The sequence below is a fragment of the Anthonomus grandis genome, chromosome 4, assembly GCF_022605725.1.
Source record: "Anthonomus grandis grandis chromosome 4, icAntGran1.3, whole genome shotgun sequence".
In the NCBI taxonomy this organism is placed as follows: domain Eukaryota; kingdom Metazoa; phylum Arthropoda; class Insecta; order Coleoptera; family Curculionidae; genus Anthonomus; species Anthonomus grandis.
Genome location: NC_065549.1, coordinates 36312615 through 36335035, shown reverse-complemented (window position 1 = coordinate 36335035; position 22421 = coordinate 36312615). Strand labels below are relative to the sequence as shown.

Sequence of the window (22421 nt, the reverse complement as noted above, 5' to 3'; positions counted from 1 at the left end):
TCCTGACCTAAACCCCCTTGATTTTTATTTATGGGGACACCTAAAACAACTAGTTTATTCCCGCCCTATACCCAATATTGATGTTCTCAGGCAAAGAATAGAGGAAGGATTTCAGACAATTAAAAACAATCCAAGAATTCTACCACGTGTGCACCATAATCTAATAAAAAGATTAAGAGCTTGCCGTGGTAAGCTCGGTTGCGAATGGTAATAATTTTGAACAATTTCTATAAATTGAAAATTGAAAAGAGATATGGTCTATGGCGACTAACTAGACAGTCACGTACCCAAGTGCTCCGTTAATTTATTCAATAATTGTGGTATTTTCTGCATTAAAGTTAGTGAAATTTTGTAGGGTCGGTCATCTTGACGCTGTAAATTCATCCAGAGAAAAATTCTTTCTGTAAAGTGTGCTATAGTGTGTTAATTGGCTTTCTTTTTAAACGATAATTGGAACGCCATAGCCGCGCACACACTAAACCAGTGACCATCAAAATGCCTATAACATGTTCAATATCGGATTCCGATGATTTGGAAAAATTAATTACAAAAGTGTGTACCAAACTCATTAGCCAAATGGAGGAAAGAATTGTTTCTAAACTTAGCAGTTTGAAAAAAATGGTATCTTCATTTTGTCAGCGTGTCGAGAATTGTGAAGCCGCCATAAAAAAAAAAACGGAGTCAATGGCGGCCCTGGAAGATCTGCTTGAAAACATTGAACAAACATCAATAAAGAACAATTGTGTCAGAATTTGTGGCATGGAGATTCAGGAGAAGAACAACATTCCGGTTGTCGTTTCTTCATTTATAGAAAATAGGCTAAAGATACCGTGTTCATTACAAGACTTGGACTTTGCCTTTCCTATGAACAATACAAAAACCGATCGACCTACAATTCTAGTTCGGTTTGTATCTAACATAAGGAAGAAAAATGTTATGGCCGCAAAGAAACTTCTTAAAGACTCAGGAGTTGCAATTTTTGAAGATCTGACAAGAAGGAAGTACTCGATGCTTGTGGCTGCAAAACGAAAATATGGTAAGAATACTTGGACATGGGATGGAAAAATTTTTTCAAAAAGACAAAGGTTCAGGTTATTGATGATAACCATCGTCAATAATTACGTACACGTATACTGTTTAATTTAATAATAAAATATCCTAATTGGAACTCGTATAGTTTGTTTGGAAACCACTGAATCTATGTTAAAGCGGTAACTTATAATATGTACTTGGGTATTTCGATTGCAGGAATGTGCGGTTTTTTCCTAAACATTGCGATACACATTTCTTATTTTTGCAGCCCGTGAATATTCATATTTTATTTACTTGGGAATATAATAAATATTTTTGTATGGTACATGCAAAAGATTATTGCGTTATAGGTAGTAGGCATTTTAATTAATTATACGATATTGTATTATATCGCAGCATTCTGTTTTTCCTTCTCGAGTTAGGTAAAATTCATATATTTTCATTATATTTATATATGTATGTTTCTTATCTTTTATGATTTATCAAGCATTGAGTTTTTTTTTCATTATTTTTTACTCAATTAATGTTTTTTTCTACTACCACGTTTTAAGTAACGTACAATCAGGGTAAAATCTTAAGCGGCAGGAACACTTATATCTTCGAAGTCTATATAGGTTTTTGAGATATGAGTAGTGTTTAGTTCTTTTTTTTCATGAGCGATTTATTGTTTAAAGTTGCGAATTTTAATGTAAGGTCTTTATTTACGGGTTTTCTAGAGTTTAAAAATTTAATACTTAAATATGACTTTGATATGGTATTTCTTACAGAGACATGGCTGTCTGATGGTGATGATGTTGAGGTTTTTTCTGTTCCTGGTTACCGGTTTGTTCGTAAGGATAGGGTAGGTAGAGGTGGAGGTGTTGCAGTCTATTTTAAGAGCACTTATTCGCCAGAAATTGTTTCATTGCAGTTTACTGTTACACATTTTTAAGAATATTTGATTCTTAAATTAAAAATCAGAAATAAATATTACTGTTTTTGCGTCTTCTATCGACCTCCCAATTCTAATTTTAATTTATTAGTTAATGACTTTGAGAATATTTTTTCATCTATTTATCCTTTTTTTGAGCAGGTAATATGTCTGGGAGATTTTAATATTAATCTACTGAATGAAACAAACCCTTTAATATCCTTGTTTGACAATTTTAATTTAATCCAAATTATAAATCAACCTACTAGAATTAGTCGGAATAGTGTATCACTTCTAGATCCAATATTTGTAACGGATGAGTCTTTGGTCAGTGATTCGGGGGTTGTGTCGTTGGAGGGGGTATCTGATCACGTCTTGGTTTATTGTTATTTAAAAATAGAAAAGGTGTCTATTAAGCCAAAACTTATAACTTACAGAAATTTTAATAATTTTAATGCTCGTGAATTTTATAATGAACTTCAAGCAATTAACTGGCATAATATAATTTACGAGCAAAATATTGACAACAAAATTTCCTTATTTAATGAATACCTTCTTTATATCTTCGATAGGCATGCCCCCTTTAAAACAGCAAGGATTACTAAACCCTGGCTCTCACCAAATATTAAGGTTTTTATGCGACAAAGAGACGCAGCGCTTCGAGAATTCAAGAGGTCCCGAAATGTACACGACTGGGAAAACTATAAAAGGTTGCGAAATCATACGTTGTCTATGGTACGACGAGGACTCTTAAATCTTTTAATGTTTGTTCAAATAATGATTTGAATATTCCGGATTATTTACTTAATCCTGAAGATATAAACTCATTTTTCAGTGAATTTTTGCAGAATACGTCAGACTGTTCTTCTAAAATTAATTTTTACAATCAAATTATTTTCAACGACAATATTCAGTTTAATTTTAATTTAGCTAGTGTTTCTCAAATTAATAAAATACTAAATGGTATAAAAACAAATGCTTCGGAATGGAATTAGAATGGAATGAATGGAATTAGTGCCAAATTACTTAAATATTACAGTCCCTTCTTAGATGTTTACATTACACACATAATCAATTATTGTATAGAACAAAGTTATTTTCCTGATCAGTGGAAATTATCAATAGGTAAGCCACTTCCGAAAGTAAAAAATCCAACTAACTATGGTGATCTGAGAATAATTAGTATATTACCGGCTTTGTCAAAGGTTTTCGAAAGGGTTCTGTATAATCAGTTGATTGAGTACTGCGGTGTGAATAAAATTATCCCGGAGACTCAGTGTGGCTTTAAAAAGGATTTGAGTACTGATGTTGCCCTAATTGGCGTTACTGATGACATAATAACGTCAATAGATAAAAAGTTGTCTACTGCTTTGATTCTGTTAGACTTTTCGAAAGCGTTTGACACGATCAATCACGAACTTTTATTGGCGAAACTGAAATTTTATGGACTTCTCGATGGTTCGGTAATGTTGATTAAATCATATCTTCATAACAGATTTCAAAAAATATTTTCAAATAATTCTTTTCCGAAGAAGCTAGAATTTTATCAGGCGTACCTCAAGGGTCAATCCTAGGAACATTATTATTCATAATCTACACCTCAGATATACTTACATCATTAAAGTACTGTAAACTGAGAGCTTTTGCCGATGATACCCAGGTTTATCTTCACTTCAATCATCAGGATTATTTGCATGCATCTTTTTTAATAAACCATGACCTGAATTTACTTAACCAGCTTTCTTCTTGCCATAATCTAAAACTTAACCCTCTTAAATCAAATGTTATGATTTTTGGACCTAATAAAGATTTTCTTAAAAATAATTTAAATATCTTATGAAATGATGTTCCTCTTCCCAAGATGGATCGTGCAAAAAATTTAGGCATTGTCCTGGATACTGAATTGAGGTTTCGTGAATATGTTAAATTGTTAATTCAGAAGTCATTTTTATCATTGAAAATTTTATATAATAGTCGTCAGGTTCTTAGTTTTCATTTGAGAAAAATGCTTGGTGAGTCTCTGGTCCTGTCCAACTTCAGCTACTGTGATTTTATTTATGGTCCTTGCTTAGACATTGCAGATAAAAATCGTATTCAGAAAGTTCAAAATGCTTGCTCACGGCTAATATTTGGATTACGAAAATACGATCACATTTCACACACATTTAAAGAGCTTAACTGGTTAAGGATGGACAGGCGCAGAGAGTTACACTTAGGTAATTTTTTGTTTAAATTTTTATTAAACCCCTCCCTTCCCTCCACTTTACGGAATAAATTTGTTCCTCGTTTAAACGTTCACACAAGAGTGATCCGATTTCCGGAGAGGATGACACTTCCTCGTCATTCGACTGCAATGTTTCAACGTTCTTTTACGTACAATGCCATTAAACTCTACAATAACCTACCAACTGAATTGTCAACTTTAGATCAGAAGTCATTTAAATCAAAGTTTAAGAAATATCTTTTACATTTAACCTTCAACCCGTAATTTAGGCCTTTAATTATTTATTTTATTTTTGTCAATCTTTTATATTTAGCTATTTATTATTTATTTAAATTATATATATATATATATATATATATATATATATATATATATATATATATATTGTCCTTTATTTGGGTATTTAATGAATTTAATAGAGTTAATCTTTATATTGTAGCTTAAGTTTATGACCGTTAAGTAGGGTTCAGTAGAGTAGCTGTCTTAGCTAGACTGCGCCCTGCTTCTCGGGTACTTAATTATAGAATATTATTATTGTCAACTATATCTGTAAATTTTGAATAAAAGACATTTATTATTATTATTATTATTATTATTATTATTATTATTATTATTATTATTATTATTAAATTGTTAAATAAAATGTGAGTAAAAAGTGTCTTTTTTGTCGATCGTAATGCGAATTAATTTTCATCAATACGCATCAGAACATTTTCAAAGTCGCTTTTCTCGTAAATGGTACGCTCTATCGAATTGAACTAAGAGTACCCTTTTTACGTATAAGACTCTAAAATTTTATAATTTTCAAACAAAATCACAATAACCTGAAGAGTAAAAGAAAAAGGGATGTTTTTACCCTTACCAACCCCCGCATGTGACGCATGTTACAGGTTAAAATTGGCATTTTATACTCTTTATTAAAAGCACTGATTACAGTTATATTTTCAAAATAGATATTTTACAAATATTAATGATTGATACTAGTAATGCCCTCTCTGTAATAGCCTCCCAAGTAACCCATAGTTCTGTTCTCTAGCCATTTCAAATTACAGTATTCTTTATTTTTAAGGACACATTTAGTTTTGTACATTTCAGCTTCATATTGTACTGGTTGTTAATGAAATTTTATTTATACTCTTATAAAACCCGGTTCTGGACTAAAGAAATATTTTAGAATTTAAATTATATCCCATATTGCTTATTCCATACTTTATTTAATTATTTTATAACGAATAATGATTAATTGGGCATGTACAATTATTGTGTATGTTGTACTGTTTATAGTACAATATCTGATTTTGGCTTGACCATACCAGATATGCTGGTTGATTTTACTCGGACTGACCTATCTAATTTTTGTCTCTTTTTATCTAATGTAAATATTAGTTTTCTTGGAAGATAGCAAGAAGTTGCTGGTCTAGGCAAAATCGAAATTGATTGTCATAGTGACACATATTTTCATTGCCAACTTCCTTGGGCCACAAATTTTGTTATTTATTTTTTATAAAAGGTTTTATGGTACTTATAAAAAAAGTTAAGTTATTTTGTTATATATTTCGATTGGCAATACACCTTGTGCGTGATTGCTTAAATACGGGTTTGACCTCTGCGGTCGTTCCTTTTCCCAGACCGCCGTCATGAAGTGAAGAGTGCTTTAGTTCTTCTTTTGAAATTCGTGTGAATTTTACCCATATGGGGATATAATTGACTAAATGTGGTGATAGTAAATCAACTTTTTGGGCGTAATGCTATAATTTGTTGTTTTGTTGAATTTACTGGCCTTTATGGCGATTTAAAACCTAATAATTTTTCACGTGCCCTCGAACATCGGCAAAATAGCGGTTCTGATTGGCATTGGCAGGGGACAATTTAATTAGCAAGGACCTGATTTCTTAAGGCCACATGGTGCTTTCGTTTTGGGGTTATGTACTCTACTGGCTCTAATCTAGAAGGAGATTTTAAGCAACTGTGAGCTAACGTCTAACCTAGACCACTACCAGAGCTTGTGAAGTGGAAGAGGTGAAGCTTGGAAGCCTGCAGTTTTCCTTGACTGGGAATTGGATGTCTGGGAGAGTCTCGAATATGAAGTAGTCTGCTGTGTATGGAGCTAGGTGACACAACATAACATTTTTTTATTCACTTATTTTATTTTTATTATCACAACTTTTATCTTTTGAGTTGAGATACATACATAAGCTTATTTAAAATTTTATTGACATTATGTAATCGATGCTATTTTATTATTGAATATTACTGATAAGAGTACATATATATGTGACAAGTGACTCCTGTGAGGTAAGACGCAGCCGGCTTCGTAGTACTACGAGTATATACTTGGGTTATATTATTTATTTTCAGACTACTCCTAAGATGTCAAATTTTCTCAGATTAGCTAGTAAATATTAGAGTAAACTAATAAAAGGGTAATTTTAAGTGGGGAAGCTTCAACAGTTAGGGTTGTTATTTTTTTTTGCTTAGGTCAATGTCCGTGGCGGGATATACCGGGCCATGTAAGTTATTAGTTTAATTGAATTGAAGCTTCATTCCCCAAAGTTTGGGTGTAACATAATTTGTTTTATTTCGACAACCACACTTTGATTGTGTATTTTTTGTGTGATGTTGTGGTTCCTTATTACCAACTTAAATAATTATTCCTCTTAACGATAAATAACATAACATAATTCTCTGTGATAATCAAGACTTAAATAAATTGTTATTTTCTGTTGTTAATTTGTTTTTCACTTGAGTTGAGTAGGTTGGAATATCATAGGTAATTTGGAAACAATAGTGTATACTGATTTGACTTTGATTTTGTTTTCCAAGTTTCGTTTTGAACTTGCCTAAATAAATTTTGATAAACATTGGGCGTCCTTTGGGATTATATAAAATCCAAAACTTGGTGGCGCCATACTGATTTTGACATTTAGTTGGGTAACTCTTGGGTAGTTACTACCTAAGAAATTTTGGTTCATTTGGTTGAGAAAGAAGCTAGAACCCACTTCGGCTTGAGCTAGCAGCATTGTGAAGGATTCCTTCTCTGGGCGTTTCAGGTAAGAGGGGTTAAGTTCCTCCGGGCATCAAACAACTTTTGGAGACCCTCTTAAGGCCATAAACCTTTCACTATTTTTAGTACTTCTTTTCTTTGATTAACTTGGCATTCATAGCTTCACCACCATCATTCCATTTTATTGCACTTTAGAAAAAAAAATATAACACGCACCTGAATAAAATTTAAAAAATTTGAATTTAGAATCTTATTCACAACGAAATGTTTATGCAGTACACCAATTTTCAAAATTTAATTCTAGAGGGTTTTAAAGTTATAGAGAAAAAATTATCTTCAAGGGGTCCTATTCAAAGGGGCGTAGCTCCCTTAGGAAGCAATTTCGGACTTATATTAATATGAACTTTTTGTCTTATTTTTATACAAGGATTAGGCCCCTGAAAGGATGCCGCTTACTTTTGAATCACCCTGTAGAGCTGAAGTTAATATTTTTTGTAATTATATATTACATGGACTACAATGCTATCAGTGTCCAGTTTAATATCTCTAATTTTTGAAGACAGGCAGCATTATTCTGATGCTTTAACATTTTATGTTAAAGCATCGATATTGAAAATAAGTGTTTTAATTACACCACTAAGGTTTAAAAACACTTAAACAAAAAAAAAACAATGGCAAGGAATATTGGGTTTAAATTCGTTTAAATAAGCTTTTTAAATACTGTCCATAGTCACCTCGAAAGTGGAGGTGACTTCAGACAGAAGAAAACAAAAAAAATAAAATTCCCAAAAGGTGGTAGAATAAAAATAATAGTGCACATTTACAGGTATTTAGGGTTATAATACATGTATCTGTACGATTTCTCGCAAAATTTCATTAAATTTATTAACGCAGCTATTAAAGAAAAACCTGAAAAACTGTCCGAAGTTACCTCACTTTACTGTACGAGTTAATCACAATTACGCATAAAATTACATTCTTTGCTAAGCCGCAATCGATCTTTGTTGGAACGACAAAATCGATGCGATAAATCGCAATTATGTTAGAAACCGGCTTAAAATAAAAAATGATAAAAGCTGGCAACTCCGGCATAATCTGCCACTTTTTCTGTCATAATATAAATCAGCTGACAAACCGGAAAGACAGTGGGGGCAACTGGAGAAACCAAATTCAAATTGGCCTTTGGGTTTTGCTTGATTGTTTATTTTTTGTCGTATGCCTTGGTTTGGAATTATAGTATATTGTGCTGAGGCTCAAACACTGTTTTCATGCCGATAATTATTTTCCAAGCGTTTAAATATTGATTTATTCAAAGTAATATAGGTTATGTTTATCCAATTCATATGGGTATTTTATTTGACACATAGTGCGATTGTCTAATGTCTACTCTACTCTAGTCTGTTATGATCTAACATCAAATATTTAATCTAACCATACCAAAATTTGACAAAAGTTGCAATTATAAATATTTACAATATTATTCTCCAATTTCAATTAGTCCATAAATTGAAGAATAATATGTGATCTTCGAACTTCCAATGGCGACATCTGACTCTTTTGAAAATGAACCCCATTCTTGTGCCCGTGAAATCGATCCCAGTGAGGTTGAATTGCTAGAGGTAAATGCACTTGCACCCCCTATTTACTATTTTCTAAGATATTGTAACAAAATGCTCCATGGTCTCATCTAACATGGAGATATTAATAGCATGTTTGTTAATAATAACATTAGATGCCTACCTACTCAGAACAGCAAATCCCACAATGTTTTCTTATTCTATAGGTATAGGGTAAAAGGAGAAGTTACTGGCACTTTAAGCAGACTCCTAGGTTAATATAGTCAAAAGTTTTCAGTTAATTAATTAAATTTAATGTTTGGTTTTAAATGTTTTTTTTTTTTTTTTAAGTAACAAGATTAAAAACATTTGAATTTTGTAGTTATTCATACTTTTATAATAGAAATAAAGAAAAAATATATTTGGCAGAAAAAAATAACAGATTACAATAATCAACTTTTAATTTAATAAAAGCGGCCAAAAGGAGTGCATCTCAATAATTATGAGAAAACCCCTTCACAGTAACATTTTAGTAAGGAATTACGTGTGATGCATCCTTGAAAAGACTCCTTAGGATATACCGGGTGGTGCGTCGCGGAGCGGAACATGGAAAACCCATGTAAATTTTAAGGGGGTCAATTATTGGGTTCCCTGTACATTTTATAGAAAAAATTTAAGATAACTTTTTGAAGAGACCAATCTGGCAAACCCTCGTGCACAGTTTCAAAAAAATTTAATAAGCCAATCTTGAATAATTAAATTAAATGTAATTGCAAAATTAGCAAATTTTCGGTTCAGGTAAAAACGGGCACCAGTAAAATGAATATTGTCACTGACGTGAGGAAAAGTGTCAATAAATCAGTGACAGTCTAAGGATTTCTGGTTTAAACAGAGCTGCCAGGATGTGAACAGAATCCTTTGTGGCACCTCATTTGATTTTTTTTTGGCAAAACAAAATTTCAAATAAAAAATCCCTTAATGTATTTGTTGAATTTTTCTTACAATGAGTACTAGTTTTTTCTTAAATATGCTTCTAATATTATTTTGGTGAAAGGTTCTTGGTACTTATCTGGTAAATGTTTTTTTTACATTTACAATTTTTACTTTGCTCTAAAGCTTGCAAAATATGTAACTTGTCAAGTTCCTTGTCTTTTCTTCCTTACTTTTCTGTACAACTAAATTTTTCGAAAAATAATAGGTGCAATTTGGAAAAATAGTTGGAATAGAATTTTCCTTTAATCAGGGTTTTTTTAAAATTAATTTTTCCTGTTTAGCGATCCTACTCAGAAATCTATTGCAAATTATATAATAATAATAATAATAATAATAATGGCTTTTATTTGAAAATATACAATAACAAATACTGTAAAGAGCTATTACGACATGATATAATATGGCACAGTCTAACTTAGAAGCTAGTCTACTGAACCATTTGATATTGGTCTAAACCTAAATAATAACACAGATCTGTCATAATAATTAGCATATAACCCCAAAAAGCATTCACCTATCGGAAGAATATCAATAAAAAATAGCAATATGTATAAGTTAATAAATAAACATAGGAAAATCATCATTTCATGTACATCCAAATTTAAATGCCCCTACTCACAGTATGAACAATTACAGCAACCATTTTCATAAAGAAATAACTATTGTAATATAAAGTCTTCTACATGAATAACTGATCAATATTAGATCTAATAAATTTTTTGAAAGAAACTAGTGTGAGAGATTTTATGTGCAGAGGAACTCTATTATAAAGTCTCGCTATATTGTAACTAAAAGACCCTTCAAAAATAGAAGTTGAGTGAAGAGGTATAGTTACACAGCTCATATTGTGAAGATCTAGATTATGGATTTCTGAGCGAAACTTCATTTTCCTGGATAAGTAGTAGGGACACTTTCTTGCTTTTATTTTATAAAATAACACAACTGAATGGAAGACGGGCCTCTCATCCATTCTAAGCCAATGCACATCTCTCAACTTAGCCGACACTCCCCGCTCTCTACCCCGTATACCCCCAATTAGTCTTACAGAGTGGTTTTGTATTAACTGAATGCGATATTTATCCCTTTCCAGCAAACATGGGCCATAAACTACATCGGCATAATTGAAGTGCGAAAACACTAAAGAGTCACAAAGCATTTTCTTTAATGACTCTGTCAATAGATGCCTTTGTTTAAATATAAGCTTTAGATTTAGGAATGCTCTCTTAATACACATGCTGACATGCTCAGTAAACCTCAAATCACTGTCCAGAACCAGCCCTAGATTCTTAGTGTGGTCAACAAGTGCAAGTTTATTATTATTATTATTTAAATTTATTTGAATGCTATCCTTATGCAACTGTCGTAATTGAGTTCTGCCAAAGAGCCACACCTGAGACTTGGAGGGGTTAAGAGTGATGCAGTGCTTATGAGAAATTAAGAGCAGTGACTCCAAATCTTTATTTATTTCATTTATGCACTCGAGAACACGACCCGGATTAAAAGATTTGTAGACCTGAGTATGATCTGCATAAAAATGTACATTACAAGATTCAATGTATTTTGCCATTTGGGAAGTATATAAGGTAAAAAGAAGAGGCCCCAAAATTGAACTTTGTGGAACCCCAAAACATAATGGCTCCGATTCAGATAAAGTCAAAGTCAAAGTCAAAAATAGCTTTATTGTTACACAACATCATCTGTTGTTAACAAAGCATTATATAAAATCTTAAAGATAGTTGACAACATAATCTTTTACAAAAATATAAAAATTTTAACAATTCTTACATACATAGAATATAGAACACACCCAAAGAAAGGGTAGTAAGAATTCACATTACGCTGCGCAAAATTCTTCACTGTCAAAAGATTGTATTTAAAAACTCGTCTACAGAATAAAATGCTTTAGCAAGCAAGAGTTTCTTTATATTTTTCCTAAAACGTTTTTCACAATTTATTAGCCTTATATAAAGGGGTAGGTGGTTAAAAAGCCTTCTGCCCCCATATACAAAAGAGGACTTAATCTGCTCACTTTTTGGGATAGGTAGAGGTAAAGAGAAGGTTGTTCGGAGATTGTAACCCGAGGAGGGGGGGGCCAAGTTGATGGCGATATTTTTTGTGGATAAGACAAACAGTCTCTAAAATAAAAAGGCATGGCAATGTCAGGACAGAGTGTTTTAAAAACAATGGCCTACAGGGGTTACGAAAGGGAGCTGCACACATATAGCGTATGGCTCTTTTTTGCAAAATAAATAGAGAACTGAACAAATACTGAGAGCACACACCCCAAAACACAATACCGTATCTCAGATAAGACTCTATAAGAGCATGGTAGGCAATTTTGGCCACATCACGTCCCAGAGAATGTGTTATTACTCTAATAGCATAACAGTTGGATGATAACTTCCCTAATAAAGAGGAGATATGATTTTCAAATTTTAATTGCTTATCAATCGTCAGGCCCAAAAATTTGCATGTTTCAGAAGAACTTATTGTTTCATTTTGCAAAGTGACAGTTCCAAGGTTACATTTAAAAGTTAAAATATTAGTTTTAGAAATATTAAAAGTTAATCTATTAGATTCACACCATGACTTTACAAGAATTAAATCTTCATCAACAATATTCCTTAATCTCTTGGTGTCAGTGTCATGCCAAAGTAATGTTGTATCATCCGCAAAGATAGTAAATTTGCCCCTAATTGGAAGTTGAGAGATATCATTGACATATAGCAGGAACAATATTGGTCCAAGAACAGAACCCTGGGGTACACCAGCGTCCATATTCAGACGGGATGACATATCATTGTCAAAGAATACCCTTTGTGTTCTTCCAGATAGGTAAGAACGAAACCAGTCGAGAGCAATTCCTCTGAATCCATAGGTTTCTAGCTTCTGTAGCAGTATTGTGTGACTTACACAGTCAAACGCCTTAGATAAGTCACAGAACACCGCCGCCGCACTCTCCCCAGCGTTCAACCCCATGTACAGACTCTCTAAAAAATTGAAAATAGCATCAGATGTACCCAGTTTCGTCCGGAATCCAAATTGCTGATGGTTAAGAACATTATGCCGTTTCAGAAATTCCATCATCCTAGTTTTTACCAATCTTTCTACAAGCTTGCCAAGCGTGGGAAGCAGGGCTATGGGTCTGAAATTTGATGGGTCATCATAGTTTCCACCCTTAAATAATGGTATAATCAAGGCATCCTTGAGTAAATGTGGAAAGGACCCACTTGAAAGTGAAACATTTAACACCTCAGCCAAAGAATCAAGGGTTGGTAGCGGTAGCGCTGTTAGGACCTTTAGTGACAGCCCATCCCATCCAGAGGAGTTCTTATTTTTCATTGAGGATAGAGCTTCCATTATTTCACTAGAATCTGTTGGTCTAAAGAAAAATGTTTCAGGCACCTTAATGTTGTGTAAGTATGAGCGCGGATCTCCAACAGACTGAGGCAATAATATTGATAGACCCAAAGCAACACCCTGGAAAAAATGATTGAGTGTTTCGGCCGACACCGTGCTATTAGAAACAGAAGGGTTCCCATGTTCGCCACGTAAGTCATTAACAATTTTCCAAGACTCTCTAGACTTATTTCTTGATTGGTTTATTTTACTTGAGTAGTATAAGTTTTTTGCCAATTTCACTGTATCACGGTAAATTTTGCGATATCTATTAAAGTAGGATATGAATTTCGAGTTGTCCAAGGCAAACTTTCTTATGGAGTGCAAACACCGAAGATTTTTACCTGAAACTAATAGACCCCTGCTATACCAGGGTCTTCTCCTTTTTTCCCTAATTGTCACCATGGGAAAAGTTGCCTCGAAAACATCCACTAAAGTTGAATGGAAACTCTCAAAAGGATCACCGTTGTTAAGTATGATTCCATTCCAGTCTATTGAATTACAACATTCTTTAAACTTACAGAAATTTTTTTTAGTGAACAACCTTCCGCACTTTTTTTTTCTTGAGGTACACTTTTTTTCACTTAGAAGAAAGGAACATAATACGGCCTCATGATCAGACAACCCGGCATTTACAATTCTACATGCAACCTGCGTTTCACAGAGAGTAGAGCAAACATAATCTAAAAGTGATGCTGAATTAGCAGTGATGCGAGTAGGTTGGTCAACATGCAAACTTAAATTAAAAGATTTCAGCACTCTATGTATCGACAAATGATTGTTAGAGTTATTGCAGTCTAAAAAATTTACATTAATGTCACCTGTCAATATTACTGATGCATTTACCGATATTTGGCTTAAAATGTTATATAATTTATCAATAAAACTACTAAATTTACTCGAGGGTGACCTGTAAAGGCCTAAAATGTACAAATTTAATTCTTTAGAATAAACAATGCAAAATTCAAAAGTTTTTTCTTCCAGGAGATACTCAAACTTGGTTATATCAACAAAGTTATATCTTTCTAAAAACTTATTCTCTATTAATATCAAAGTTCCACCATGATTATACTGAGTACGGGAATAGATGGATGCAAGAGCATAACTTTCTATGAAAAAAGGTTCACCCTGTTTGAGCCAATGTTCAGTCAAAACAACAATGACAGGGTTATCTTCATATGCTAAAAATAAAGAGAGTTCATCAGATTTATTTCTGACTGACTGAATATTTAAAAGGGCTAAAGCAAAATGGACTCCGACTGAGTTTGGCCTAAAAAAGTTTTGTTGTGTTCCAGAGGTCCAGTATTCCATGTTATATCCATACAAGGTATAGTTTTTGATACTATTTTTAAGGCAGAGTGAGTGGTAGATATATATAATGATAAAATATCACAAAGTGATTTCGGTGATAGCCGATGTGATGGCCCTTCAAAAGCATTAGTGATAATAATAATAATAATAATAATATCCTTTATTTGCCAACAAAATCGTATACAGGACGACAAAGCAACGTCATACAAAGGAGGATCTAGCTCCCATGGGGTACATTAATTTTTCTTATCTAGAATTCATAGAGGCAATATACTTATATAAACAAAATAACAAAATTTAAAATAAATATTCTAAATATCTAACACAAGTTAAAATTATTATTCAAAAGTAAAATTATAAAAACATTTAATCTGCAACCAGTGGTAAACAGCTTTTTTAAATTGGACTGTAGATTCAATGCTTCTAATATCAGCAGGTAGCATTCTATAAGCCCTGATGGCCATATAATGAGAACCTCTTTCATAGTAAGCTGAATTATGCAATGGAATACGGAGATCGCTTCTATGTCGTGTAATCATAGTCACATCCTCAGCGTACATTTCCCTATTCTCAACAAACAAATGATTGTGTCTCTTCACAAATAACACCAAGGAAGAAAAGTATAGGGAGGGAAGGGTGAGTATTTTTAGTTTGCAGAAGTAAGGCCTACAGGAAGTTCTGTAGGTCATGCCCAATAAACAACGAATGATACGCTTTTGCATTCTAAATATATCTAGAGCTCCTCTTGCAGATCCCCAGAAACAGATACCATATTGTAAGATCGACTGTACCTGTCCGAAATAAAATAGGCGAAGAGATACCTCAGACACTACATCCCTTAATCTTCTAATCAATCCGCACAAGCTAGCTAATCTGGAATAAAGGTTTTTAATATGTTTCTCCCAATTTAAATTGGGGTCAATGTGTATTCCTAAGAATTTAATACTATTGGCCACAGGGATTGACTGCCCACCAGACCACACAAGTAGAGATTCTGAGACAATATTGGCCTTCGAAAAATTAATCAACCCCGTTTTACCAGAGTTCAAAGACAACTTACTGTCCAGACACCAGGTCCTCATGCGCTCCACTGCGGATGAGCAGCCCCGTGAAAGATCTGCCACTGTCTTCCTGGCAACTATAACTGATGTGTCGTCGGCGAATTGACAAATCATATCAGAAGGGAACAGCTCAGGCAAGCCATTGACATATAATAGGAAGAGCACAGGTCCCAAGATTGAGCCCTGAGGCACACCTCTTCCTATAATTTGGGGGCGGGAAAACGTTGGTGAGCCGGAATGTGTCACACAAACTATTTGTTCTCTTTGCTCTAGATATGAACTGAGTAATTTAGATGCTGCACCCCTGATGCCATACCGTTCCAGGATGTCCAGCAGTAAAGAATGGTCAACCGTGTCAAACGCCTTAGACAAATCGAAATACAGTCCAGCCACACTGGCCTTTCTCTCAAGATTCTCCATAATATATTGTATTGCACTATAAATGGCCATTTCCGTCGATCTTTTGGGAACAAATCCGTATTGGTGTTTATTTATTATTTGATGGTGAGTTAAATAATTCATAACTATTTGATAGATAACCCTTTCAAATACCTTCGATATGGATGGTAATACGGATACTGGCCGATAGTTGGCAATATTCGTTTTTTCTCCCTTCTTAAAAACAGGCACTATTTTTGCCCGCTTAAGAGCAGAAGGAAAAATTTGGGTAGAAAGACTCTCATTGATCACATTGGAAATGGGTCCGGCTAAGTGAATTCCAACAAACTTTAAGACGAAAACCGGAATTTCATCCAAGCCAGAGGAAAATTTATTTGGAAGGTTCATCAATATCTTAAAGATATCCTGAGAATTAACAGGATTGAGAAATATGGTTGGATAATCATTATGCAAGTCATGTATATTGGAGTTACAGCTTTGTTGATGGTCAAGAGTAAAATGTTTAGCAAATAATTCGGTGATTAAAGCTGGGTTCTCAATGGACTGACCATCTTCCCTTAAAACAATATTGTTGTTAGTTTTATTTTTACCTGACTCAGATTTTAGGATTGACCATGCTGATTTTATCTTGTTTTTTGAATTTTGGATTTTGTTATCATTTATAGACTTTTTATAAGAGGAGATGTAACGTCGATATTGTTTTCTTTCATGTTTGTATGTAACGTAGTGTTCCCTAGAATTAGTATATTTGTACCAAACATAGAGATCTTTTATGTAGTTTGAATATCTTTTTATCTCTGGTGTAATCCAGGTTGGCTTCTTATTTTTCAACCTAGTCGTACATATTGGAAAAGCCAAATCAAAATAATAGAAGAGAATACGAAAGAAAGTATTATATTTTCCTTCAACTCCTTCAGCAGAATAGACCTCCTCCCATGCCTCCGACATCAGCATATTGTAAAATCGATTCATGTTGTGTGTTGAGAATTTTCGTCGCTTCACAACCATACCACATTGGGGAACCTCCATCTGTCTCTTAAAAACAAAAATTTGAGGATAATGATCAGACAGATTAGAAACAAGGACTTCAGAAGATATGACAAGACTTGAGTTCATATTTGTAAAGATGTTATCCAACTGAGAGGCACAGTGAGCAGTGATTCTAGTTTTGGAGTTAATGTAAGGTATTAGACCAAAGGTCTGCATTAGTCCAAGCAAGGCCATCACGCCATGGTCATCAGGATTACTAAAGTTAAAGTTAAAGTCTCCTGAAATAATAAAAGGAATTTTGTTATTATACATCTCATCAAGTAGGTTAGCAAGATTGTGGAGAAAAAATTGGCTGTTACCACTAGGTGATCTGTAGACACAAACAACTATTATGGAATTATTGCTATTAATAACATTTATTATTTGATAACTCTCACAGATAGGTTTTTATTTCTTATGAATGAATTGATGTATTTAAGAGTCTTAAAGTAGAAGCGACTGTGACTGAAATTATATGTAATACACAAGATAAGATTAGTACTCTTTCCTATAAACAACAGATTACTTAGACTAGACAGTGTGACCTGCGTAAAACTTAAGTTAAGACATACAACTACATTATCTTTACTATTATAATTAATGACATTGCCAAAAAGGTCCTTACTTAGTCTGTGAAAAGGGGCGCCAGTCATTACTTTTCCTGATATATCATAGCAAGCACCTGACAATTCCCTGAGAATAGATGATAGACGTCTGGCACTAGAGTCTCCATAAATAAAAACTCTGGATTTCTTAGGTAAAGAGAGGCGTGTTTTATTTGTATAGGAGTAGCTATGTTTATATGAAGATGGTTCTTTTGACTTGACAGAATTATTTGTTGGTTCCACCATATACATAGAGTTGGTATGTGGTTCAACGTCATCAGAGTCTTGGATTACCATTGGAGTCTTTGAGATTTTAAGACAGTAAATCATTTCTAAGGGAAGCTATTTCACAAGAGTAAGAGTGATTTTCAGCCTCAAGAAGTCTAATAGAAGTGATCATATTTCTGCTAAGAGCATGTGTTTCCTCCAGGTCTTTTTGAAGTTGATTTATTTTTTCCTTCTGTTCTGAAATTAGCCTGTCAAAATCCTTCTCAGTCTGGGACATCCTGTCGATATCAGATCTCAACTTTAAAACTTCTTCTCTCTTGCAGTTTAATTCCACAACCATTTTTCTTTCCATGCCCAATATGTCTTCCTCAAATTCTTGAGTTTTTTTGCGCTGCTTTTTGAAGGCATTTTCCTTAGATTTCAATTCAGTATAAAGATTATCCATTTTTTTTTCCAGAGACAAAATTTCTTGGTTGTGTGATGTTTCTAGCTGCTCAATAAGAATACTCTTGTCATTTACTATGGTTTGCAGCCTAGCAACCTGTTTAAGGGTCCTATCATGTTCTGTTGTAGATATCCAGCTGGATGTGGAAGCTGATGCCTTACATGTGTCAGAGCAGTATATCTTTGCTTGTTCGAGTTTTTCATGGGTCCGAAAATCTCTTTCCAGGCAGCTGGGGTGAAAAAAACCCAAGCACTGAATGCATAAGTAATTATTGAAGGTTTTATTTGCACAGCATCGAAATTTACTTTTGGGATCCATTACAAGATTATCAATCATCATTATCAAAGAAACTAATTCACCAAACAGCAACACAGATAAAAAACCATGGTGGACGTCTTCACGTCTTACGCCATCGCTAACGCTAAATTTCAGGAGCTCTCTACAGTTTAAAATCCACGGGAATGCGACAAACACGATAACCATACGGAGGAACCACGAACAAAAAAAAAAAAAAAGTTCACCTGCTGATAACACAATTGAACTTAAATTCTTACTATTGATAATTTACGACGGTCACTATTGTTATTTCTTCTCATCTCTATTACGTAAAAACTAATTGAAATTCTGATACTTCGCCATTGACTTTAACCCTCTGACTTCTACCCTGTAAATAACTGGTAACTAGATTGCAAGCGGTAGTGTCGAATCCCAGATATTTTAAAATCGCCAAAAGAAGATTATGATTTATTCTGTCAAACGCTTTTGAATAGTCTAAAAGGACTAAAATAGTTAATTCGTTATTCTCGATAGCTTCAAATATATCATCTGTTACTTTCAAAAGCGCTGTTGAACAACTATATCCTGGTCGAAATCCAGACTGGGTGGCTGGTAATAAATTGTACTGTTGAACATATTCTCGCATTTGATTATTAAGAATATGTTCTAAAGTTTTAGACAGAGTAGGGAGAATGCTTTGGCTAAAACTTTAGAACGTAGTCTTAATAATCAAATGCGAGAATATGTATATTACCTTTAGGAATATATAATTCACACAATTTAGAGTATTTGCCAGGCACTAATCGCGACATTACTCGTAACCATTTGTATTGCAAATCACTCTCTTTTTTAAAACTAAATACATGAACTTTAGGCCCGTTTTCAGAGTAGTTTCCCCGACATCCAGGTGCACAACACTTATACAGCATAGTCAGATTAGGTTATTATAGATTTTAATGTGTAAAAATGAAAAAACGAACGGACCCGGCAGTGAAAGCGGGAAGATAAACAACCTGTAGGGCTGTAGCCGACTGTCACTAGTCGGTCGGCTACTATGTGATCCAATTTGTTAGGCCTACATATGATGACGTCACGCCAAAATTATTGTGAGCTGGTCTTTTTAAAAAGGGTATTGTATATATACAATACAATAATCTAAAGAAAAGAAAAATTATAATTTTGAAAAAAAATTAAAATACATACAGTATCGGACAAAATTAGAGAGACTCGACTACTTACGTCTTTTATGTAAGATAAAAATGATTAAATTCCTCTTTTTGTGCTGAAGGATGTTATGTTTTGAAGTAGTTTAAAAAGGCACTAAAATAAATTTAAAAAAAAAAAACATTTCTCAAGATTTATTAGGAAAAATAAAAAAATGCAAAAAATTCTGTGCGACAAAATTAGAGAGACTTATCCTTAAAGTACATTTGTACCCTATACTAATGAAACTAACCTAATACTTTGTCCAGTACCCTTTATTCTGGATAACTTTTTCACATCTATTCGGCATCGATCCAATGAGATTCGAAATTACAGCCGGATCCATTGATTTCCAGGCATTCTCGATTTCTTCAAATAATTGAGCACGATTCCCGATGTTTTTAGTGCGAATCTTCTTCTCTATAATCTCCCAAAGATTTTCAATTGGGTTCAAGTCCGGCGACTGCGGTGGCCATTTTAAAACTTGAATTTTGTTAGCCAAAAGCCATTCCTTCACAAGTTTGGCCGTATGTTTGGGGTCGTTATCGTGTTGGAACGTGAATCTTAGCGGCATTTCCCATTCGGCGTAAGGCAACATTACATCTTCCAGTATAGTTCGATACATAAATCTATCCATAGTGCCCTCAATTTTGTGGATAGGACCCATTCCATAACCCGAAAAACAACCCCAAACCATTAAATTGCCACCTCCGTGCTTCACAGTACCAGAAACATATTTTGGATCAAGCCTTTTGTTTGCTGGGCGATGTACGAACTGCGCTCCATCACTTCCAAAAATATTATATTTAGACTCGTCACTAAACAAAACCTTATTCCAGTCCTTAGCTGTCCAGTAACGGTGACGTGTTGCAAATAACATTCTAGCAGCTACATTTTTTTTTGATAGATGGGGTTTTTTTGCTGGTCTCCTTCCAGGAAGCCCCTCCTCCACTAATCGCCGCTGCACAGTCCTGGATGAAACCCCAGGCGCCTCCAATTCAGCCAAAATCTGTATTGAAGATAGACGCGGATTATTCTGACTTAGTCGTTTAATTCTCCTGTTCAGCAGTACTGAGGTTTTTCTCTTGCGGCCACCTCTTTTAAGGTTTGTCACTCTTCCACGGAGCTGATAATTTTTTATTGTTCTGGAAACCATTTGTTTACTGACGTTGAATTGCTCTTTTATTAATTTTTGTGAGCGACCTGAGTTATAGGCTTCTATAATTTTTTCTTTTAGGTCTATGGAATAATGTTTACCACGAGGCATTGCTAATGATATTCTCAAACTAATAAACAGAAATTAAACTAATCGCGACTTCAGCGAAACTAAATACAAAATGAGTCTCTTTAATTCTGTCGCAGTAATTTTTTATCAATGTTAAAAACATTCTTTAAATAAATGTAAACATGAGCTACAAAAATGAATTGTTGATAATAGAATTCTTGTCAACTCCGGTATACACTGCTTAACAAATATTAATATTATTTCAAGTACAAAAAATTGGAGTTGGCAAATAGAGAAGTCTCTCTAATTTTGTCCGATACTGTATATAAGTCTAGGCAATATAGGCACCCTCTTAGTACAAAACGTGAGGGGAGGGAGGAAGAAAAATATTCATATTAGAACTGTATAATATTATTGAAAAAGTTAGTAATAAACATAAGGTTTTTTGCTTAAAGTTTTTTGCTGATTGATAGATTTATTAGTTAGTTTCCCAATAAGAAATAATGATTTTTACTGGAATTCTAATAATATTGGTTACTTATAACAGATAATAAAAAAACTTAATAATTATAACAGTCTTAAATCTGTCTGATCACAAATTTTAAAGAATAAAAATAAATATGAGATGAAGTAAAAAATAACATGGAAAACAGAAAACAAATACATTAAGAATAAAGACAAAAATAAATGTGTATTTGTGACGCAGAAAATATTTATAAGGTGATTTTGTTGCTATTTGTAAGGAGCATATTAAATTAAAACTAGAACATCAAAACACCAAACAAGCACTTTACTCACATAACTTAGCATCATCAAATGGAAAAATGGCTCTGGTAGATCATGCAATAAAATTTGATCACCAATTTAATTATGAAGAGAGATTAGATCTACAAAGCATAAATAAAAAAAAGACTTTTGCAAGAATATATAACAATTAAAAATACCAAAATTCATTTCAGTTAATAAGAAACAAAAAACTGAGGGTTTAGATATGTTATACTTCAGCCTAATTGACAAAATCCCACTTAAATAAGCAACTTATTAAGTTTAACAGAAATAATATGACAGTTCTATAACTTTAATATACAAAATCTTGTACTTGTAAAAATAATAACACTCTTCTCTCTCAGTTGATATTTAATTATAATTACAAATCTCACAGATAATAAATGAATATCTTTCCTTTAATTTTAACATTTTAAACCAATCTGCTGCTGGTTGTCTTAGAACATGATCTATTTAAAGACAAAATATTATATGTAAGTAAAATATAATATCCAATTGTATGTGTTAGGGCATTTATTAATGTTAATATATGACTACTGTAGTTCTGGTAACATAAAGAGTACCCACAGAATCATTTTTGTAATATTTGTCATAATCAGCAATGAATTCCAAAAGTATTGGTTATGAGATTATATACATGGTTTTCTCCTTTCTTAATTATTTATGTTTCTTATATAGAAAATGTTTTTAGCCTTTTTTTAATCAAGAAAATATTGTTATTTTTTTAAAGTGATT

General features: G+C 33.3%; 1 protein-coding gene across 1 annotated transcript in view; it reads left to right on the top strand.

Annotated features, from left to right (window-relative positions):
* Positions 1 to 8539: 8539 nt before the first annotated feature.
* LOC126735789 (mitogen-activated protein kinase kinase kinase 7) overlaps positions 8540 to 22421 on the top strand; it is a 120301-nt gene continuing 106419 nt past the window's right edge. Inside the window, exon 1 of the mRNA XM_050439895.1 lies at positions 8540 to 8789. Within this exon, the coding sequence (XP_050295852.1) occupies positions 8709 to 8789 (81 nt within the window). The 5' untranslated portion in view covers positions 8540 to 8708. The remainder of the gene's footprint in view (positions 8790 to 22421) is intronic.